The sequence below is a fragment of the Leopardus geoffroyi genome, chromosome E2 (genome assembly GCF_018350155.1).
Source record: "Leopardus geoffroyi isolate Oge1 chromosome E2, O.geoffroyi_Oge1_pat1.0, whole genome shotgun sequence".
Lineage (NCBI taxonomy): Eukaryota > Metazoa > Chordata > Mammalia > Carnivora > Felidae > Leopardus > Leopardus geoffroyi.
Window position 1 is genome coordinate 17,583,592 of NC_059335.1, and position 23,080 is coordinate 17,606,671.

Below are 23,080 nucleotides of genomic sequence, written 5' to 3' on the forward strand. Positions count from 1 at the left end.
TGGACTGGCCATGCTGCCCCAGTGTCCAGTGAGTGAGCCTGCTGGTCCATTTCCCCTGCTGTAGTTAGGGACAAAAGCCTGGACCTCACAGGATCCAGCTGGGCTTGGCCTAGGGACCATGAACCAGTGGCGTGGCAGTGTGTGTACCGGGAACCATGGTCTGGCACACGGTGATGGCAGTGGCTCCAGTGGGTTCTTGGGTACCAGTAGGGGGCAGAGAGGAAGGGCTGGCGGCTCCTTGGGGAATAGCTGGGCCTCACTGGGCAAGGACAACGGACCCCACAGCAGCTCAGAGGGCTACGTAGGCAATACGGATCCAGGTGCTGGGATCATTATTGCAGTTCCCAAATTTCTTGGGAATGTTGGTCCCATTGATGGAGTCCTGAAACAAGGCAGGGAGGGCACTGGGGCTGATGTCCCCCAGGTGAGACAGGAAGAGGAAGGGCAGGTGAGGCTACAATGCTAGGCCAACACCTGCTGCATACAAATTTCATCCCTTCCAAAGTTTATCCGCTCATGTTCCCTGGGCTGGTCTCCTCCCTACCCTCCTTCCCCGCATCCACCTCAAGGGGGCTTTGTGGATGCAGACAGGCACCAGGAACCATTCCTCTAAGCTGTCAGTTTATTTGCTTAAAATGTCTATTGCTTCAGAAGCAGCAGGGCTGTAGTGGAGAGCAGGCTCCTGGCCCTCAATCCCCCCGTGCCTTCCTCCGCACAGCCTGCACCAGCAGCTCCGAGTAGTGTTCCAGCAGGGCATGCAAATCTGGGCTGGCCAGGGGGCACAATGTAGGTGGGGAGGAGGACCTTGGGCTGGGCTGGGCCTGGGACACATCAGTTCCAACCAGCCAGTCACTGGCTTCTAACTGGCTGTGGATCCAAACAAAGGTGGAGGCCAGTTCAGTCCGTGCCTGCTGCTGCTCACTGCTCACCTCGTCACGGGAGACCATCTGCAAGGGGGTACCAACCTTGTCAGGGGTTCCTCAGTCCGGGCAGTCCGGCCCCCTCACCCCCCAGCCCTCTCCCCTGACCCTGGGGCTTGGCTCACCACGTTGTAAAGGTCCAGGGCTTCCTGGAAGGCAGTCTGCAGTCTGTGCACGATGGTACTCACAGTGCTCAGGTCTAGGCGAGCTGAGGGCGGGACCCTGGCTGGCACCCTAGGCTCCTCCCAGTGTCCAAGGTTGCCCTGGGCCAGACTGAGTGCATCTGGGGGTAGGGTAGAGGGGACAGAGTGAGAAAGGCACCTCCTCTTTCTAGCTGGTCTAAGAGAGGCCGGGGTGGCTGGGCTGATCCCAATTCTTATCCCTCTGCCTGGAACACTTCCCTCAGTCCCTCAGGCTCCCTTCCCTCCCCTCCTGCAGGACTCTGCTCAAATGCCCCCTTCTCCCTGAAGCTTTTCTCATTATCCTGCTTAAAACTGTAACCATTGCCTGTCCCCCCAGCCCCCAATCCCTAAACCGTTTCTCTTATTTCTGTCCTTAGCACACACCACTTTGTGAAACATTTAACATTTCCTTTACATTTAGTCTGGCCCCAGTTAAGGTGTCAATTCTTTGCAGTCTTGTTGACCGCCAGGCCCCATGTGTCTAGGGTCTAGAACAAAGCCCAACATATACGAAGTGCTCGCTAAATATTTAAGTAAATGAATGAATGAATGGCACAGCCCCTGTGGCTGGGTCAAGCACCCACCTTTGGAGCCAAGCCACCTGGTACATGGGCTGAGCTTGGGGGACAATCCCATGTCCCAAGAGTGGTCAACTCACCAGGGGTTGTCTCCAGGACGGAGGTGATGCTGCCAGGGACCCCAGGCCTGGCCTCTGGAAGTGGGGTGCTGTTGGGGTGGGCAGGGGTATTGAGGGGCTCAGGGGCCAGGAGCCTTGGGAGAAAGGTGGATTTGTGGAGCCCCAGGGTGCTTGCATCCACGGGGCTGGAGGCCGAGAAGGTGGCTGTTGCGATGGTGACACTGGGCTGGGTAGCCACAGGTTCCACTGGGGAAGGGGGTAGCAAGAGCCTGTCACAGATGCTCGACAGGGTCAGCTTCAGACTCGCCCGGGCCTCATGGTTGCCCCAGGAGGGCAGGACAGGTTCTCGGCCCTCACTGTTAGAACTGAGTGCTGCCGTGGTGGGGTTGGCCTGGAGCTCCTGGCCCAGGGATGCCAGCTCCCCGACTGATGAGGGCCTGCGGAGGGGCCTGGCCAGCTCAGCCAGCACAGGGCCCTCACTGTCCTCGAGGGAGATGCTGCGTGACATCTTGGCACGGGAGCTGGCAGTGGCCTCCATGTATGAGTGGATGGAGGGGCTGTGGACACCCTGAGCCAGGCCTGGAGTGGGCAGGGCTGTGGGTGTCGAAGGCTTCCTGTCGGTGGGCAGCACTGAGGAGGAGGGGGCACAGGGTGCCGGACCCGTGAGGCAGGGGGCTGTAAAGGAAGCAGCTGCTTCACTCTCACGTCCCACTGTGGGGCTGACAGATAGGGGCCCACCCCAGGTGGCTTCAGGGTCTGAGTAGACTCTGTCCATCCCCACTGCCCCGTGGCTCAGATGGGCATCTGGGGTTGTTTATCTGTGGATGGGAGCACTCACTCAGTGGGCACCAGGCCTCTAGGATCTCAACGGGCTCCTCAGGCTTTTTCCCAGGGGGGACCTGCAAGCACAGCCGTGAGGTTAGGACGAGGCCTCTGGACTCCCAGCCCCAAGTCCTGGGGGAGCGGCCCCAGTACTCACGTTGGTTCTGCCTGGGGAGGTGTGGCCAGCGCCTGCTCTCGGGGGCTCTGCTCTGGGCTGACTGCCCCCAGGGTCCGTGAGTTTGACCTCTGGGGACTTCACAAGGTGCCGGGGCAGCCGGGCAGGGAAGGTGTGGGTGAACCTGTGGGAAGGAGACCAGGTGGTGGTGGCTGTCCTGGGGGTTGTTGAGGGGACGTGGCCCCGCCCTGGGGGACAGAGTTGGAAGGTGGGGTGGGGGTTCACCAGCTCCTACCTGGATGTCTTCTGGAGGCGTGAGAGGAACTGGGCTGAGATGCTCAACCGGGGATTGAAGAAGTCCTCAGTCTCAGAGGCCTCCAAGTCTCTCAGGGATCCATGGAAGAGCTCTAGGGAAAGATGCCAGGGGAGCCCTCAGAATCCCTCCAGCCACCCAGCCCTGGACCCAGAAAGACCCGCAGACCAGCAGGTGGACCCTTAGAAACGCCTTCAGTCGACCACACACACACACGCCTTGGGAGCAAACGCAGCTCGGAGAAGAGCCTGTGCGGCTCTGTCCTGAAGATAAAATGTAAGCCCTTCTGCCCCCTTGCCAGCCGTGGAGGCTCCACCCTGTGACACCTGCGCCGTGCCCAGTGCTGGACGGCCGCCCAGGCACCGCCCTACCCTCAGAGTGAGCATCAGTGAGCGTCTCGAAGTGCTGGCGGAGGAACTTCTCCTGCTCAGGGGTCTGGGGCAGGGAGCTGTTGGATATGCCTGGCACCTCGGGCTGGGACAGCTCTTCTGCGGTCCCTGGGCATCCTGGGGAGAGGCGAAGGGGAGGCGAGAAGGCGGGCAGAAGAGAACTGTCAACACCATGAGTCACGGCAGACGCCCAAACATGCCAGACACTTAACAATGGAGAAAGCTGGACTCGCCCGTCACACACCCTGCTGCCACTAGGCCGAGAGGCTAATGGCTCTGTCTCCTGGTTGAGGACACTGACACTTAGTGGGCACCGAGTGCAGGGCCGACGTGGGGAGAGTGGTTATATATCATGACCATCCCCACGCACTGCCCGCCCCACCTCTGGCCCTTGCTTACCCGGTGTGGGGGGCAGCATCATGTCAAACTGAGGGTCTGGCTCTGGCCGTGGAGGGGAGGAATGGATGGTGGCGAAGCTGCACTCCAAGTCGGCCTCTGACTCCCCCGAGTCTGGAGGAGCAGAGCGGGAGTCAGGAGCCCAAAGCTAGGCCCGTAATGGGTGAGTCAGGTAAGTGGCTCAGGCTCCCAGGGCTTCAGTTTTCCCATCTGGATGATGGGGGTGATAATACCCGCCCTCCATTTGTAAGGACCAGCAAGTTTACACTTCAAGGAAAGGGTAGAGCTGGGCTCCTGCCAGTGGGCAGTTGGGCTCCAGAATCCTCAGGTACCAGCAGGGACAACGTCTGTCTCTGTGATAGACTCTGAGCTTCAGGAAGACCGAGTCAAGGTCACCACAGATACTCAGAAAGGGGCCTGGCTGGACGGGCAAACTACTGCAGGGTCTCTACTGGCCCCCACTCACCCTCAGGTGGGCTCTGATCCTTGGAGCTGATGGAGGAGACCCTGAGGGAGGCGTCTCCTTGCTGCTCTCCGGGCCCCGCCTCGGTCGTCTTCGTGCAATACTTGCTGCAGCGCCAGTGGAGGTGGGGCAAACGAGCGAACACACTCACGTTAGTATACAGTGGCCCCCCAGCCGAACCCCTACACATCTGCACCCTGTTCCCACTGGGAGCACTGCCCGCCTCTCCTCTGCAAAGGCTCCCTGCACCTTCTGCCTGGAACCAGGGAAGCTAAGGCTGTGGCTGAGGCTGCAGGGCCAGGCTCCTGTGCCCCTCAGACCTTGCAGCCCTGCCCCACAGGCCCACTGGGAGAGCGGGGAGCAGTTCTTCCAGGGCATGCCTGTAACCCAGGCTTCTTCTAAGGCTTCCTTTGGTGCAAAGGAGACCCACCTGTCTGTCTCTGTGACCATCACTTCTGCCTCCAGGGAGTAGACGATGAGCTCCCTGTCCTCAGGGGACTCCCTCTGTAGGGGCAGGAAGGAGGGATGCCCACAGCCATCCTCCTGGGGACTCTCCAACTGTGGGATGAAGAGAGCACAGCCGTTTCAAGCAGCTACGGCAACCAGGGCCCTTTGCAAGCCACCAGGTGTTCCGCCAACACCAGTGAGAACAGTGAAGATGTCGGTCATGATGGCAGCCCCCACTGCCGGACACTCATTTTGAGCCAGGGCCTGGGCCAAGTTATGTGCTCATCTTGAGTTCATTCTATGCTCCTCCTGCATGATCACCAGCCCCTTTACAGATAAGGAATCGATATAGCTCCAACCCTCCAAGATTCTGTCTGTATGGAGTTCAAGAACAGGCAAACTAATCTTTGGTGGGAGGTCAGAAGGCTGGTTGCCTCTGCAGGGAGGGGGTACTGATTAGGAGGGGCACAAGAGGGGGTGTCTTTCAGGAGGTAGAAAATACTCTATTTTGGCTTGGGTGGTGGATACCTAAGTGCATACATAGGTAACAATTTGTCAAACTCTTCTCAAACAGCATATGGTTTGTACACACAACTGTATGTGTATTATGCTACAATAGAAAAGAAAGTTTATACAATAGAATAAAAAGTAATTTTGTTTGGAAGATAAGAGAACAAGAGTTGAAGTTGCTTCAAGCACTTCTGAGGGCCCAGGCCCTCTTCTTAGCACTGGATTCCTATCAAAGCCTTCTGAGAACGTTCTTCTTATGACCACTTTTTAGAGGTCTTTTTTTCTTGTTTTGTTTTGTTTTGTTTGTTTTTAAGATTTTATTTTTAAGTAATCTCTATGCCCAACATGGAGCTCGAACGCACAACCCCAAGATTAAGAGTGCATGCTCCACTGACTGAGTCAGCCAGGCGCTTGAAAGCAGAAGCCCAGAGAAGCAAGCCTTGAGGTAAGTCATCACACAGCTAGGAAGGGGTAGGGCCAGGCCTCTACCTGCTCAAATACTCCCCAGCCAGGCACAGGCTTGCTCTCAAGCCCAAGCTTTCAACCCCCAAGTGACCCACCTCCCAGATTCCTGGTCTGCCCTGGAAAGTCTCACTTGCACCAGGCCCAGGGCCTCACCCTCTTGCCTTCCACCATGTCATGTAATCAACTCGCACCCCTAGAGAGGGATACTCAGCCTCATTTTCAAAATAAGCATGCTGAGGCCCCAAGCCCTGGGTGGGCAGTCATGGTGCAGGGTCTGCTGGCTGGGCAGGGGTGGTCTGTACCTCACTCAGCAGTCCCACCAGGCTCTGGGGCTCCACTGTATCCAGAATAGAGTCCTCCAGGCTCTCGGGCTTCATGGGGGTAAAGTAGCAATCCAGGTTCCGGGCATCCAGGATGGTCTTGAGGGGCTCCTGGTCAGCCCGCTCCGCCCAGCGGCCATGTGGTTTGTAGCTGCGCTTGGCATGGAAGGCTGAGCCATCTGCCACATCATCGTCTCCTAGCTGAGGGTGACAGGGGATGGTCAGGCAGCTAGCCAAGAGCTCACCAACTCCAATGGGGGACCAGGGACACCGCATGGACTCCATCCAGTCTCCATCCAGCTTTTTTTTTTTTAATGTTTTATTTTTATTTTTGAGAGAGAGACACAGAGTGTGAGCAGGGAGGGGCAGAGAGAGAGAGAGAGAGAGAGAGAGAGAGACAGAATTCAAAGCAGGCTTCAGGCTCTGAGATGTCAGCACAGAGCCTGACGGGCTCGAACTCACGAGCTGTGAAATCATGACCTGAGCCGAAGTCAGACGCTCAACCAACTGAGCCACCCAGGTGCCTCTCAGTCTCTAGGCTTTAAACACCACTCAGCAACAACTTCCAGATAAACATCTCCAGCCTGAATCTCTCTGTTAAATTTCAGAAATGCATAGGCAACTGCTCTACATCTGTATGGATTCCTAGTGATATTTCAAAGTGAACATGTTGAAAACAACTCCTGATCTTCCCCCCAGATCGGCTCCTCCTGAAGCCTTTCCTGTCTCAGTTATTCTGCTGCTCAGGCCCCAAACCTTGAGCTCATCTTTCATTCTTATATTGTCCCTCATACTCCACATTGTATTGTTTTGTTTTGTTTTGTTTTTAATTTTTTTTTCAACGTTTTTATTTATTTTTGGGACAGAGAGAGACAGAGCATGAACGGGGGAGGGGCAGAGAGAGAGGGAGACACACAGAATCGGAAACAGGCTCCAAGCTCTGAGCCATCAGCCCGGAGCTTGACATGGGGCTCGAACTCACGGACCGCGAGATCGTGACCTGGCTGAAGTCGGACGCTTAACCGACTGCGCCACCCAGGCGCCCCACATTGTATTGTTTTTTTATGTTTATTTATTTTGAGAGAGAGCAAGCGAGGGAAGGGCAGAGAGAGAGGGAGAAAGAATTCCAAGCAGGCTCCAAGCTGTCAGCACAGAGCTTAACACGGGGCTCGAACTCATGAAACTTGAGATCATGACCTGAGCTGAAATCAAGAGTTGGATGCTTAACCGACTGAGCCACCCAGGTTCCCCTCCACATTGTATTTCTTCAGCAAATTCTGTCAGCTCTGCCATCCGAACACATCCCCGATGTGGCCATTTCTCCCCACTGGTCCTGCCCAGCACTGCCTCCAAATAAGATTATAGCTTGAGAGACAGCGGAGGGTGGGTGTTTGAGAACTCAGGCTCTGGAGCCAGCCTGCCCACGTCTTGTACTTCCCATCTGTGTAACCCTGGATAAGTTACTTAACCTCTTTGGGCCTCAGTTTCTCCATCTGTGAAATAGTGATATGAAGAGCTCCTACACTTCAAAGGGGACTAAATAGATAATACATATAAAAGACTTAAAGCCTGTGCAGAATAAGTGTGCTATGAATATTTGTTGAATGTAACCCTACTTGTAGTATTCACTGATTAAGGGGAAGCCTGGGGTCTTGACAGACCTGGTCTGCAGGGGACGGGAAGGCAGGGAGGACTTCCCTGAGGAGCTAATAGGTTTTAATCTGAGGACTGGCATTATTCCTGAAATAAATCATCCAACCTAGGCTGTAGGATTCTGCTGCCTGCTTCTAACCCACCAGCTCCTAGCCTGCCCCTCCCCCAAGTAAACAATCAGCCATTCAATCATCTTGGTCCCTTTCTTTCTCTCACACCCAGTCATCTGGTTGCACCTTCAACATCCATCCAGAATCCAACCGTTTCTTCCCCCTGTTCCAGCCTCCAACCTCCTCTGTCTGGATTATCCCAACAGTCCCCTCCCGGTCCCCCACTTGCCCCTCATGTTCACACTTGCACTAGGTCATGGCCTTCCTCAACTCAGAGCCCTCCTTTGTCTCCATCTCACTCAGTGCCAGGGAGCGGAGAAATAAGTGGGGAGGACAATAAGGAATGTTTAGGGAACGCACCGCAGCCCACATAGTGTCATACCATCTGGCCCCCATTACCTCTCTGAGCCCCTCTCCCAACTCTCTGCCCCTCATTCACCCTCAACCCTGGCAGCTGGGCCTCCCTGTACTTCCTTGAACATGCGAACCACAATCCTGCCGCATGGCCTTTGTCCTGCATACTATTCTCTCTGCCTGGAACATTCTTCCCCAGGATCTGCATTTCTCCCTTGCTTCAACTCTATTCAAATAGCATCTTCTCAGTGAGGCCTTTTCTGTTTATGCTAAAATTATTGCGCTTTTCCCCAACACTTGTTATTTTCCTGAGATTCTCTCTTTTTTTCCTCCACAGACCTTATCGGCTTCCCAAATACTATACAACTTACCTGTTTAATGTGGATACTGTCCATCTTCCACACTAGAAAATGAGCCCATGAAGACCGACATTTTGTCTGCCTTGCTCACTGCTGTATCTAATGGTCAGAATAAGCCTGGCACAGGGTAGGTGTTCACTATGTATGTTACAGGAATGAAGGGCTGCCTAAGCTGAGACTGGAAGGATGATGGGGTTCTACATGAAAAGGACAGACCCAGAAAGGGAAATGGGCTCCCAGAAGAATGAAGAGCATGAAGGAGAGCACCCCTGCTTTGTCAGCCCTGGGTGTCCCGGTCTCCGGGCAGACTCACCAGCCGCTTTGCCCAGAGTGGCAGCTTGCCATTGGTCAGCAGACACCGAGGGTCTGGAGAGACATGTGGAATCCATGAAAAGAGAATAAATAACCCAACAGATAAACAGGCAACATATATAAAAACAGGCAATTCTCCAAAGACACATTATAAGAAACACAGACATACCAAAAGATGCTCAAACTTAACTAATTGTCAGGAAAATGCAAATTCACACAATATTTTACCCATGACTAGCTCAAACTAAAAAGCTTCATAGTATCAAGTATTGGCAAAAGTGTGGGAGAATGAATGGCTTAACACTGACTGCTGGATTTGGAGGGCCTTTGGGGTTCTCTTAAAATAAAAAAACGTGCTAACCCCAGGGACCAGCAGTGCCAGCCCTTGCCTCTGTCCTGGAGAAACACTCACACATGCCCAAGGAGTAGGTCTTGGAGTGGTCAGAATGGCATCACTTGCAATGGTGTATAGTCTAAACCCTAAATGTCCATCCAGAGGCGAATATCATTTTAAAAATATCCTATTATCCTGCTGGTTAAAAGAGGGAGGCCTCTGTTTTGTATCCACCAACATACAGGTTGATAATTTTGAGAGGGAAAAGATACAGAATGGTGTCTACAGTAGAATACAACTTATGTACATAAATACGATGTGTTCTGATGGCTGTGTACATACGTACATTAATGTTCAGAAAGAGGCCTATAAGGATTCATACCAAACATAAAACAGCCACCCTGCAGAGGACATGGGATTGGGTTGTGAGGGTGGCAACAAAGAAGATTTGCTTACCCTTTTTTCCAAGGCTGAATTCTTACATTACTGTTGCCTATCAGTCAGCTGTCTAGTCAGCCACTGCCTGCTCTCCCCTGCTGGCAGAGGCCCCTGCCCCACACTGACAGCACCCGGCCTCTCTTAGCTGGAGCAACCATGGCCAATGGGACCTGAGAGAAGCCTGCCGGGGGCTTCTGGGCAAGTTTCCTCTCTAGAGGAGACTGTAGGAGGGACTGCCGTGTGCTATGAGGCCTGTGATGCCTGCAACTTAAGCAGCCATCTTGCAACCATGAGGGCCGAAGCCAAGGTGATATGCGGAAGGGCAGAAATTTAGAGGAAGTCTGGCCTGCTTTGAAGTCATCGAGCTACTATTCTCCTTTCACCTGAACAACAGAATCTGATGTCTTTTGGTCAACAGCACCCTGTTTTTCCCCTGGGACAGCCCTTACACCCCCACCCACCCTTTTTGGACAGGTGGCTCAAGTGGAGCTGAGTCAAACCTCTGCCCTCAGGGATGACCACGTGACTCTGGCCTGGCCAATCACGGCAACTGACTCAGAAGCACACCAGGACTCACACCAGAAACACGACTCACGACCTCAGGATTTTGCTTCAGCTACTGGGAAAGAGGTGCTCTCTTCTCTATATAGAGTTTTATCACCTAGCACTGCTGGGGGAATCTTTGCCCCCAGGAGAGGCAGAGTCTGCCTGAGAGCAAAGCCAACATAGGAGAAAAGCGGAGCCAAAAGACGGAGAAAAATCTGTTTCTTTAACATCACCTGGTGACTGGAATCCAGCTACTGCCCAAAGCCAATACTCCAATTTTCAGGTCCATGACCCAATAAATTCTCTTCCCAGCTGAAGCCAATGAGAGTCCAGTTGCTATTACACTGTGAGAGTACTGACTAATAGGATCATTGAGCTTCGCCTCCAGGCCCTGGAAACCAAGTAGTGGGCGAAACCCAGCAGTGATCCCTACGCTGCAAGTTCAAAATAGGGCCCCTCTGGATGGGCCCCCTTCCCAACCTGGGTCCAAGCTCTCTTTGGATGGCGTCTTCAGCAACTCTTCCGGTTCACACTCTTCCTCCAGCTCATCCTCCGTCTGCTCTCCAGGGCTTAAGGAGCAAATCTCGCTGGGCACGGATGCATAGGTCTCCTGCCTGAAGCCAGAAATGAGGACAACAAGGAGAGAAATAGGTAAATGGGGTGGTGGTGGGAGGGACAGGGATCTGCCTCAGGCTGGGCCCTGTGCTAGCTTCCATATGAACTCATTACTGACTCCTTGTCAAGATGATGCTGGGAGGTCTCACCTGCCACACCCGCTCTGCTGGAAACATCACCACAATGAATGAAATGTAACAAGGCTGGGCTCAAAAAATAAGATAAACTCTCTCAGAGTCACAGCGATGGGACAGAAAGCACAGCAGATAGTGGGGCTTGAGTACTAAGCTGCTGGGTTCTCTTCTGGGAAGTGTGTGTAGGAGTAGCAATGAGGTTTCATCTCCTTTGGAGCACAGGAGCCTAAAACACACATGACACGAGGTAGGCACCGGAGGGCACCCAGGACAGGGTGTAAGCCTCAAAACCTGGAGCCAAAGGGAGCTGCTCATTCGCTTGGTACCTCGGTCTGCAATACCTCCAATACCACTGTAGGACAGGAAGCTCATGTTAAGGCCTGGTCCCTTTGGGAGGCAATGGCAAAGCCTCAAGACAGAGAAAGACAAGGACAGCGCTAGAGGCAGAAGAGAGGATAAACCCCCAAATCTCCCACTCAACTGAGACCTCCAAACTAAACCCCCAACCAAAAGTTAGAACATGAATTCACTCCAAATAAAACTGGTCTTGCAGCATGAAGGCTTTAAAGAACAAAAAGACACTTCAGTTCCACTGGAGCCTTCCCCGACTACGTCCCTCCCCACTGCACACTGGGTCAGGGGCCTCCTCTGCCTCCTCTGCTCCCCAAAGTCCCCCGAGCTTCCCTCCATCGCAGTGCTCACAGGCTCTCCAGGCACTTTGCTCTTCCACTCCAAGCCCCTTCTCACATGTACTACCATAACTTTCTATTCAAAGTCTATCTCCCCAGTTCGACCACAGGTGCACAAAGGGCAGGGCCTACGGCTGTGCTGGCCACGGCTATGTCTTCAGCCTCACTCCTCACGGGGCCCAGGGCAGGAAGACATTCCTCTAGCAGACAGACAAGTGGGGGACGGCCGGATAACTGCCAGGACCTGGGCTGGCTCCTCCACTTCCCGTCCCTCATGTTCTGCTGCTGCTGCTCCCGGTGGTCGATCTCCAGCAAGTGCTGCTTCATGCAGTTAGTGATCTCTGGGCCCAGGTGCCAGATGAACACACAGCTGCAGAGGCCGAAGAGAGATGTGGAAGGAGGGGGAACAGTGAACACGGAAGCCATCTGACCCTGGAAGCCACCTACGTTACCATAGCCAAGACTCCAATTCCCTGGCCGCTCCCAGAAAACACACCCCACCAGCTTAGTGCAGGGGTTCCAGGCCATGTCAGGTCTACCCCCCGAGCAGGTCCAGACCAAACCATGACCTGTTCTGAAGACCTCAAGACTCAAGGAAGGGGGCTGGAGAAGGACTGAAATAAACTGAAGGGAGAGACAAAAGGGACTTCCTTGGCCACCAACCATGAGCTAAGGAGTTTATATCCCCATTTGATTCTCACTGTACAATTTTTTGAGGTAGTTGGTGGAGCAAACTGAGGCTTAAGATGGGAAATGACCTGGGGCACCTGGGTGGCTCAGTCGGTTGGGCGTCCGACTTCGGCCTAGGTCATGATCCCGCTGGTCCTGAGTTCGAGCCCCACGTCAGGCTCTATGCTGACAACTTGAAGCCTGGAGCCTGTTTCAGATTCTGTGTCTCCCTCTCTCTCTGCTCCTCTCCCACTTACACTCTGTCTCTCTCTCTCTCAAAAAATAAACATTAAAAAGAGAGAGAGAGAAAAAAACAACAGATGGGAAATGACCTGCTCAAGGTTCTCAAGGTCACAAGTAAATTAAGTGGCAGATCTGGGGTTTGAACTCAGGGCTGGGTGTGACACCCAGGTACATGCTGTCAAAGGAGAAAGCAGTAAGCTGGAACCCTCGGCGGAACTCTGCACAGGCAGGCCAGGAGCACGGTGCTCCCACTGTCTGAGCCCCTGCACTCCCCACAGTACAGGTCCTGCCCACTCCCAGGGGGAGGCCAGCCAAGGGCAGTCTCCAGGCCTTTCCCACCTGTCTCCAGATACTGTGATCAAGTGACGACAGTCATAGGTGAACTTCATGCCAGTTACGATTTCTGAAAGCAGAGCAAAGAAGCCACGCAGGCCTTCTGAGTCACAAGGCTGTGTGGGGACGCATGGGGAGGTGTCCCACGTAGGGAGGCACACCCACCTGAATGGCCAAACATCTTGGCAATGCACTCGCCCGAGTAAAAGTCAATCACCGAGATGCTTTTGTCAGAGCAGCTAGTGGCCAAGAAGGTGCCTGAGGGGTCCACGTGGACCTGCCGAGAAGAGGACCCACATGACAGTTAGGCTGCCTGCTTCTTCACTATGGCGAGGCCTGGGTCAAATGTCACAGCCTCCGCTGACGGAGGACCCTCTCATGCGGGATGCCTGGCACGCTGACTCGTCCCAGGTGCCCTCAGGACATACACCCTGCTTAGGATAAGAACTCCTGCCTCCATTTCATGGGTGAAAAAGTTACCACCCAGGCTCTGTGCTAAACACTCTGCGTGTGCAGACTGATTTCTTCCAGAGAACAACCCTATGATAGGGGCTCTTTCTAGCTGCATTTTACAGGCAATGAGACAGGCTCCAGAGGAGATGACACGTGCCCAGGTCATAGCCTGAGGCAGAGCTGCGAGTCTCACCTTAAAGCCTGAACTCAACACAACCCCCCTTACTTCAGAGGCTCTGAGAAGGTCCCCCAATCTTGTCCTGATAACACAGCAGGGAGCAAGTCTGATAAGGGAGCCCAGGTCTTTGGTTGTTCCCACCACACCGTGGCCACTGAAAACAGAAGCCACTTAAATGTCCCCACTTGGGAAAAGGGCTCAGTAAATAAAGGTAAAACAGTCTGTGATACCCCCAGTTCCCAGGCAACCCTGGTCAGCTAGGCCGGAGTGGGTGCCAGCCTGTGATCCTTTGATCAGGTACCCAGGATGACACGTCTCGGGTGGCCCACGAGGGCAGCTGACAGACAGGGGGGATGTGTGTGGTTTTCACGCCAGGGGCCCCAGCTACTCACCTTTAGCAGGCACCCTTCGTCACCCTGGGAGCCCTTGTAGCACTTCTTCTGCTTCCCACTCACGGTGTTGTAGACTCTGGGGAGGTGGGGGCATAATGTGGCCAGTGGTGTCCCTGCCCACCTGCCCCCTCTTGCATTCTGGTCCTAGCCTTACCTACCATCTTCCTCTCTCCTGGAGGCCCCTTGCCACCTCTTATCTCCCATCTGATGCCTGGACTGAAATACCATCTCAGAAAATGAGATGTCCTCTCAGGCTGAGGTCAGGGAAGTTATGTATTGGGGTATCCGTTGAGTTAATGTCTGTTAACATCTGTCTTCCCCACTACAGAGCATGCGGAGTGCCTGGCACTCAATCTGAATGAGCAAGTGAAAGGGTGGAGAACCTTTTTGCACATGCTCTCCCCTCTGCACAATCCCTCTCTCCCCTCCCCCGGCTCACTCCTCCACAGCCTTCCCAGTCTCAGTTCAGATGTTCTTTCCATCAAGCCCTGCTTGATCCCCAGGTAGGATCAGGGTTTCCCCAGGGTCCCCCAGATCCACTGGGCTCCCCTAGCCCTGACCGCTCCCTGGTGTCACTGTCTAGTGAGGTGTCCACCTCTCCTCCCTGGGACTGTGAGCTCCATGAAGGCAGGGCCTGGGGCTGCCCTGCTCACTGCTGTGTCTCCTGCACTACCCTCCCAGACAGGTGCTCAGGGAATGTAGGTGAATGAATGAATTTATGAACCACATCAGCGCCTCCTAGTCACCCCACATGGGCTTCTGGAGAGCCAGCAGGAACCCTCTGCTGACCCGGAGGCTGGGCCTGGGTGAGCCCAGTTCCTAAGAAACACTTGCTGGGTCCCTCTACCCAACCCAGCTCTTTAGGGTCCAGATGAAGAGGAGGAAGAGAGCAGGGAGATCATGAGCAGACAGAACCGACTAGGTCTTACACAGGTCCTACTCAGAAACCAGGCTGGGCTAAGAGCCCAGCTCCTCACCTCACATTGCGGTCCTGGCAGGCCACGGCCACATACTTTTGGGTGATGTCAATGTCCATGTCATACAAGGTGGTCTTCTCTGCCACGTGGTGGGTACGGACAAAGTGTAGTCCATCTGGGGCCTGGCAGGGCAGGCAGGGCCTTCAGAGGACACCCCTGACAAGTTTCCCACCCCAGCCCTCAAGGAGGCCAACCCACTCTACCTGCTGGGCACTGCGAAAGTAGATGCTCTTGTCAGCCCCACAGCTGATCATCTGGATGTCTCTATTGCCTGGAGGAGGAGGAGGTAGTGCATTAGGCAAGGCTGGGCCCCTGCTGAGTCTGACTGGGGCCAGGGATCCTAGCCAGGGAATTCACTGCAAGGGAACTCCGGATTCCCGGAGGAGGAGAGTGGGTGCTGGGTGCAGGTAGGACTCCAAGATGTGAGCTGTGTGTATCAGGGGGTACAGGTGGAGCAGTGGCCTGGCTGGTCTCTGCAGAGCAAGGGCAGACAGGGAAACATGTCAGAGACACGGAAGGGGCACCACGTCTGATTTGGGATTTGGAAAGGTGATTCGGGCAGCAGTGTGGAGGCGGGACCAAAGCGGGGAGCAAGTGGAGACACGCAGAGGGTTGGGAGGCTCATGCCATCATGAACAATCAGAACACCCACGTGTACGTCAGGCCAGGCCCCATTGCCACATGCGCATCGCACATCCCCTTCTGATGGCTCACTAGCCACCCCACTGTACAATTGTGAACCCAGGGGCTTAGAGTCACACAGTCCTTGTTCTAGAGCACAGAGAGTCCGGACAGGGCCAGTATTAGACCCAGGCATTCTCTGGCTAAACACTGTGCTCCAAACCCGGGCTTCCTTTCCATGCCTCAGTTTCCTGTCTGTACAACAGGCCTATGACAGCCCTTGCCAGTGGCTGCCACCCAGTAAGCACTATAAATATCCTTACTTTTCTTCTTTCTTTATAGAATTAGAATAATAACAGCAAATACCTTAGAGTTCTGGTGAGAATATAAAGACAGAACAGATACAAAACACTTAGAGCCTTGCTAAGCACAGATCTAAGCACAGTGTCCTTGCTTCACTGCAGGACATTTGAAAGGGCTCAGGCCTGATGCACAAGTTAAGATGTTACTCAAGCAGGAGTCACTGGCTCACAGAAGGCAGTGAGCCCTGTGTTGGGGAGGAAGTGTAACCTGGGAGGGACCCAAAGAGGCCTATAAGTTACTGGTAATGTTCTGCTTCTTAACTTGGGGTGGGGAGTCCAAGGACCTAGCACTGTTAGGACACAAGTCACTGGTTATAAACAATGGGTGTGTCTGTTCTAGTTCATATGTACTGATTAAGTACCATGATGTGGAAGTTCATTGTACTGTTCTGTAAACTATCTGTATTGTATTCATTTGTTTGGATATTTTTCAGATAAAACTGTTAAAGACTGAATCTTACCTTAGCAGGGCAGTTTCGGTCAGGTTTCGACTGGCTGGAGCCCAGTTTATACTAAAATTATCAGCGTTTTGAGCATAGCTCAGCCACAGCAGGGCACTCAGGAACTGGGGTTAGGAGTTACATCCTCTCAGACTGGCTGGGGGTTCTAATGAAAGCCCACACCTTTCAAGAGATGGCCTTAAGGACCAACTCCTGGGCCACCCCTTGGCCAGTCATCACCTCTCTTGGATCTAGACCATTCGTGAAAGTTGATGTCACTGCTGGCCAAACTGCTAGACTTGCTGATTTATTCTAACTAACTCTATCCCATGGAATGAACAGGTTTTTAAAGATGTCTGAAAGTTTTAGCTGATCAGCTTTGGTTGTCTTCATCAAGACACGTCAAACATTGTTAACTTGTTTTTGTCCATTGTTAACTTGTTTTGGCTACGGAGAGGTAGGGCAGAAAGCGGGGAGGATCAAGGGACATTAATACATTCTCAGTCACAAGATTATATGTAAAAAAAAAAAAAACTCTTCGTAGTCAAGAACTTGGAATGAGTACATAGATGTATTCTCTTCATGAGTAGATTCTTCTGGAATATAGTTTTGAATATGCTCTTGGGTTCTGATCAATTAAATCTCATAGGACCTGCCTCCTCTCCCCTTGGAATTCCTTAGGGCCAAACCTTCATACTGAATCTTTTGAGTCTAAAGGGAATCCCTTTGATTTCCTGGCTGAGTATGCACTTTGGAGGGCAGCCCAAGGCAAGATCCTAAGCCTGCACCTACTGCTGTGTGACTCTCGCTGTAAACGAGGTAAGGAATGGACTAACTGCAGTGCAAGGATCCTCCCCAGCACAGAATTAGCTCCTGGCAACCTTTGCAGTCACCTATTTTTCTGCCAAAGTCACCAGTGCCCATCCCGTGGTCCTCTCACAGGATTGGCACCCCGATTTCTTTTTGGGGAATGGCATTCACCTAATGCCAGTCCTTCTGGATCAGGGGTGGAGGCAGGTGTGGGCTGGGGGCACTTGAGTCAGACCTGGCCCAAGAAAACACCCCAAAGCCCTGGCACCGATAACTGTTCTGAAAAGGGCAGGTGCCTCAAGCCTGCACAAGGGAATTCAGCTCCCAATTTCTGCCAAAATTGATAGGAAGAGGGGAAATCTCCTTCGAGTGGCACAGTGACACCCAGATGCTGCCCACCACAGAAAGGTGTAGCTGACAGAGGGAGTCTTGATGATTTAAAAAAATAATAATAATAGAATAAATCAACTTTTGGATCCAGCTGGGCCTGAATCCAGAGCTTGCTTTTCCCTTTTTTGTTTAAACTAAAGGGAGTCTTGGGGCGCCTGGGTGGCGCAGTCGGTTAAGCGTCCGACTTCAGCCAGGTCACGATCTCGCGGTCCGTGAGTTCGAGCCCCGCGTCGGGCTCTGGGCTGATGGCTCAGAGCCTGGAGCCTGCTTTCGATTCTGTGTCTCCCTCTCTCTCTGCCCCTCCCCCGTTCATGCTCTGTCTCTCTCTGTCTCAAAAATAAATAAACATAAAAAAAAATTAAAAAAAAAAAATAATAAAAAAAATAAATAAACTAAAGGGAGTCTTGTTATTACGTGTAGCCAAAGGGGTGCACCAACCAAGGAGGGCGAAGCAGGAAGGAAAGGACTCACCAGCAAACTTGATGGCCGTGATGGAGGAGGAGTGGTCGTCCAGGGTCTGCTCCAGGTTGTAGTTCTTCTCCACATTCAGCACGTGGATCAGTCGGTCCCGACTGGCTGAGGCCAGCAAGGTCAGTCCTGTGAGTGGACAGGGTGGCACTGGGTCTTCAGGAGGCTGCCTGATGCCTTGGCCTCCCAGAGAACAATGTGACTGAGCTTTCCAGGCCTCGAAGAAGGGGTCTTTGGTGCTGTGACTGCAGCTACCTGGCCTCAAAGCCCACAAGGGGCCATTCCCCCAGCTCTGCAGTCTCTCCCCAGAGCCCCCCAAACCTTGGCACTTCACATCCCATGCCCAGTTCGGGGGGATGAATCTTGATGTACATGGACACTCTGCCACCTGTGCCCATAGCAGACATCCGAGCAGAGCCCAGCACTCCTTCCTGCCAAGGCCAACTCTTTGGCTGCCATGTGAAGCCCAGCCAACTTCTCAGCCTCCCCAGAACACTGCTCCTTCACTCTCTGAACTCCGGCTACCTGGGTCTCGTCCAGGCCCTACTGACAACCCACTGCCACACTTCCTTCTGCCAATGGGTCTTCCCTGCTGGCCCCCTCAGACAGTGCCAACCCTGGTTGCCTCGCATGTCTGAGGGCTAACACGTGACTTGAGGTGGAGGGGAGTTCATGAAGGATGTACTGAATGAAAAGAGGTTTGAAGAAAAACTGGTGGGTGGTGCCTGGGTGACTCAGACAGTAAAGCATCCGACTTCGGCTCAGGTCATGATCTCATGGTTCCTGACTTCGAGTCCCGTGTCAGGCTGTGCACTGACAGTGCAGAGCCTGCTTGGGGTTCTCTCTCTCTGCCCTTACCCTGCTTGCTTGCTCTCTCTCTCTTTCTCTCTCTCTCAAAATAAATAAACTTAAAAAAAGAGAAGAAAAGAAAAGAAAAACTGGTGGGACAGAGGGTGCAGGGAAACAAATAAGGAGAAAAGAGTATGGGAAAGATTGCTAACATATCTATTCCTGCCAAAATGTTCTATTCTTGCCAAAAATGTATCAGCAGAATCAAATCATGGAGAAAACAGACAAACCCAAACTGAAGGAAATTCTGTAAAATGGCCTATACTCTGCAGAAAGTCAAATCACAAAGACAAAGTAAGGCTGTGGAAATGTTCCAGAAAAAAAGGTGACAAAAGAGCTATGAAAACTAAATTGTGAACCTGGACTGGAAAAACAAAGGTGCTACGAACGACAATATTGGGACAGCCGGCAAACTGGGAATAAGGACCACGGAGGAGATAACAGAACCATATAAAGTGAAACCTTCCTTTTTTTTTTTTTTTTAAGTTTATTTATTTATTTTGAGAGAGTGAGAGAACATGAACAGGGGAGGGGCAGACAGCGAGCAAGAGAGAGAGAATCCCAAGCAAGCTCCATGCTGTCAGCATAGGGCCTGATGTGGGGCTTGAACTCATGAACTGTGAGATCGTGACCTAAGTCGAAATCAAGAGTCCGATGCTTAATCGACTGAGTCACCTGGGTGCCCTGAAACCTCCATATTTGATAAGTGCACATGGTCCTGTAAATGGATATCCTCATTCCTAAGAAATGCTCACAGACACATCGAAGAGTGAAAGATCATGCCCTCAACTTACTCTCAAACAGGTTAGCCAAAGAAATGTATGTGAGAATACTTTATGTCCGTGTGCATAGGTACACACACGTGCACAAACACAGAGATAGAAGTGGAGATGGGGAAACAGGTAAAGTCATATATACAGTCATAGGGTCAGATAGAATTTAAAAGAAAAAACCCTGAGGAATCTGGGTGAAAAGAATATGGGTATTCATTCTAATACTCTTGCAATTTTTCTGTAGGCATTGAACTTTTTCAAAATAATATGGTTGATCTGTGATATATAATATAACTGTTGCTCTCTTTTTTCCAGCAGAGGATGAGCTCATTCATACTTTCTCTCATTCAACACTCACCTCTTTCACCTCAAAGCTATTCAGAGCACTGGGGACCAGGGTAAGCAAGTCAAGCCCAGTCTTGCCTGCCCGAGTCTTGCATTCTAGAGTCCTGGCTACCCTGGTCTCAGGGCCCAGTGACAGGGCTTACTACACACAGGACTTCCAGCTGTCACTCACAGCCCCACGAGACATCAACCACTCATTTCTGTGGCTCGGCCAGGGGGGTAGTGCTCTCCTGCTTTCCCCCTACCTGCCCCTCACCCCACACAGGTTTACCTGTCTCAGGCTTGGAGTACTCCAGGCACAGCACCTCAGCATCATGGGCCTCCACCTTGACCAGCTCGTCCATGAAATGTAGCTCGTGGATCCTGGGAGACATACGCTGTCCGCTGTACCCTGCCCGGAGCCCCCACCCCTCAGCGCTAGGTGTTCTGCAACTGCTAGAAAAGGTCAGAGCAGCCCGCCGGGCAATGTGGGAAATTCCTGCCCTGGCTAGCTAATCTAGATGCCCAATCATTCTTCTCCTCTAGAAACCAGCTATCTTAAAGGTAGCAGTGCCAAGCCTGGACCACCTAAGCAGCACCCAGCCCCTTATGGTTCCATGGGCCAGGACTAGGACAGTCCTCTGGGAGAACAGGGGTTAGGACAGGGCTATATCAGAGGTGATTCCTGGGGGTGGGGCAGGGGCCAGGGGTCAGAGGTCATGCTCAAGGATAGGACCTATAGGTATGGGACATTTGATTCCTATCTCTCATTCTTAAAGACTCTCAAATCTAAACTTTCCTCATTCCCTCCAACTGAAACCAAACAACACGCCCTCTAGGATGACATAAGAGACAGTCACTCCAGGTCCTTCACTCTACCTGTCATCTTAGCTTAACCACTGGCCTCTCCTGCCTCAGTTAACCCATCTAGAAACCAGCTGCTAAGAGCAGCATTTCCACCAAAGGGTGGGTGAAAGGAGTAAGTGTCAAGCCAATGGCCAGCCAGGGAAGAGTGCTACATCCACATTGGCTCGCTGCTGTTTTCACCATTCACAGCACAGCGCAGTCAGTGTGAACGGCCCACGGACACATTCGGTTTGCCTCACACGGTGATTGGTGTCCAAACAGTTGCCAGCATTTAAAAGTCATAGAATTTCACAGAGAAAACTCAGCCCTTTGCTCTACTTGGACGATGGGAACATGTGACAAATGCAGCCTGCACTCCTGCTGCCACATGGTGGCTGCCCCTTCATGGAGCACCTGCTCTCCGGCTCCCTATCCCTTTCACTCCTCCAGTCTCAGCACCCAAGTGGTCACAGCTGTCATTTGTCAACTTAAACCTCGTGATGGGGTTCATATTCTGTCAGCGCCTATTGGGCCAGTGACATCTTAAAAAACCTCTACAGTGTGGGAAAACAGCCTGAGCCCTCATATGTCCCATCCTCCTGCCCCCCCCTCCCCCCATGCCACCAGGACCCCCCACGCTCCAGCTGGCATCCTCTCTGTCCGGAACTGTCCCCCTACCCTAAAGTCACACATGTGTGCCTGTCTATAACACGGGCACAGTTCACAAGCCCCAGCTGTGGAGGTCCCCGTGGCTGCCCTATGTCAGCCCTCCGGAAGACGCTTCTTAGCTTAAAGTCGTCAGGGACAGCTGCTTTCCAGCTTGCTAGTCACAGTCCCTCATTCCCAGTGGGCCGGCGGGGGTGCCGAGGCCAGGGCTCCTTCACACCACCGAGTATCCAAGCCTGAGCTGGGAAGTGTCTGCTAATCACCCTCCAGGGCTCACTTGCCTCAGATTTCCACTTCGGTCGCCTGAAGCCAAGTGCTGGCCATCAGGACTGACCTGCATGACCCGCACCCCAGCTTTCACGTCCACAGGCGTCCCGTTCTCACCCCCCCGGTCTGGGAAGTGCGACGTGTCCTGCAGGTGCTGGATGTCATTCTCTACGTACACTACCTTCAGCAGGGTCTGCGGAGGGAGAGGGCTGAGGTCAGTGCTCTGGAAGCGCCAAAGCACCTCTGCAGTCCTGTCTCCCCACAGCCGGCCTCCCGTCCTTCATTAGCTCCAGAACTCCAAATCTGACCTTTGCTACTCAGAGTGACTGTTTCCTAGTCCCCCTGGCAGCTGGGTGAGGCTCTGTGGATACATTCTGGTCAATGAGATATAAAACAAGTGAGAACACTCTGCTTCCTTTTCCTCCGTCCTGCTGCCTGGAGCTCCCGTAGCCATACTGGATGACAAGGACAAGGATGACTCCAAAATGGCAGTGTGGACAGCTAAAGGCTCTCGGGTCTCTAAGGGCGTCCTGCAGCTGCCAAAACAGCCTGGACTGGTGACCTCCAGACTATTTTTATGAGTCAGAAAACCAAACTTTTCCTCTTGGCTTTGGGTTTTTCTATTGTATGCAGACAAATATAACATGTATATCACACAGGTGCAGAAGAGAAGGTGGTAGTACTGGGTGGGGGGGTGAGGGGAGTAAAAGGGCACCTGCTACACACAGCCTGCATTAAGGGCCTGTTTTGTTCCAGCCACAGTGACTGCTCAGGTTTTCCAACTGCCCAAACTCTTTCTCACCTCAGGGCCTTTGCACAGGCTATTCCCTTGGTGTAGGACACTCTCCCCTCCCCCTCTTTGCTCATCCCTATCCTCCACATCTCAGCTCAGTTGTCTCCTCCTCCAGGAAAATGCCCCTCACACTACAGATAAAATCAGATGACACTGTTACATATCCTACTAACACTTCACAATTTATTTCCATGCTTATCATGCTTATGATTATACCATAATTTGTGCAGTTATTGGTGCCTCTCCCTTCTAGACTGTGGGAGCCACAAGGGCAGAAGGAGGGTCTTAGTCACTGATGTGTCCCCAGCATGCAGCATAGCACCTAGCATAGATCTTACTAAGCATCTGCAGAATAAATGAATGCATGAATCAGATCTCAGCTCCTAAGAGAAGCTCCCTCACTGACCTAGCAATATCAACCATTTCTTCAGCCCTCCCAACATCATGGCTCTCTTTGGGATGCTGCCAGCACCCTCACCCAAGGCTTCACTGTGTGGCAGTTAGCTAGACAGGGGAAGCCCCTCCCTGATTTGGTCTGTCAGGTGTTCTGCCAGAGAGTTCTGACTCAAGACCTGGGGAACAATTTCATTTCTACTGAATATGTCAGGTTGCCTGGAGTAGCTGTGTTGACACACCTAGAAAGCAGGAGCTGATGGGCAGAGAGAAGCAAAGAGGACAGACCACACTACCTCAGAAAGAAAAA

At 52.7% G+C, this 23,080-nt stretch overlaps 1 protein-coding gene across 3 annotated transcripts in view; it reads right to left on the reverse strand.

The window, feature by feature from the left end:
* Positions 1-604: 604 nt before the first annotated feature.
* The window catches only part of WDR62 (WD repeat domain 62), a 45,473-nt gene continuing 22,997 nt past the window's right edge, over positions 605-23,080 (reverse strand). For 2 of the 3 annotated variants that reach the window (XM_045440901.1, XM_045440900.1), the window contains exons 11-32: positions 21,599-21,777; positions 20,098-20,189; positions 17,863-17,988; positions 14,972-15,039; positions 14,769-14,890; positions 13,792-13,867; positions 12,934-13,045; positions 12,775-12,838; positions 11,768-11,893; positions 10,566-10,699; positions 8,769-8,821; positions 5,962-6,180; positions 4,668-4,795; positions 4,241-4,344; positions 3,778-3,888; positions 3,361-3,495; positions 2,972-3,083; positions 2,719-2,860; positions 2,578-2,638; positions 1,761-2,414; positions 1,046-1,203; positions 605-965 (exon numbers count right to left, since the gene is read on the reverse strand). In XM_045440901.1, coding sequence (XP_045296857.1) covers positions 690-965; positions 1,046-1,203; positions 1,761-2,414; positions 2,578-2,638; positions 2,719-2,860; positions 2,972-3,083; positions 3,361-3,495; positions 3,778-3,888; positions 4,241-4,344; positions 4,668-4,795; positions 5,962-6,180; positions 8,769-8,821; positions 10,566-10,699; positions 11,768-11,893; positions 12,775-12,838; positions 12,934-13,045; positions 13,792-13,867; positions 14,769-14,890; positions 14,972-15,039; positions 17,863-17,988; positions 20,098-20,189; positions 21,599-21,777 — 3,252 coding nt within the window. In that variant the 3' untranslated portion in view covers positions 605-689. The remainder of the gene's footprint in view (positions 966-1,045; positions 1,204-1,760; positions 2,415-2,577; positions 2,639-2,718; positions 2,861-2,971; positions 3,084-3,360; positions 3,496-3,777; positions 3,889-4,240; positions 4,345-4,667; positions 4,796-5,961; positions 6,181-8,768; positions 8,822-10,565; positions 10,700-11,767; positions 11,894-12,774; positions 12,839-12,933; positions 13,046-13,791; positions 13,868-14,768; positions 14,891-14,971; positions 15,040-17,862; positions 17,989-20,097; positions 20,190-21,598; positions 21,778-23,080) is intronic. The other variant, XM_045440902.1, reaches the window with a different exon arrangement.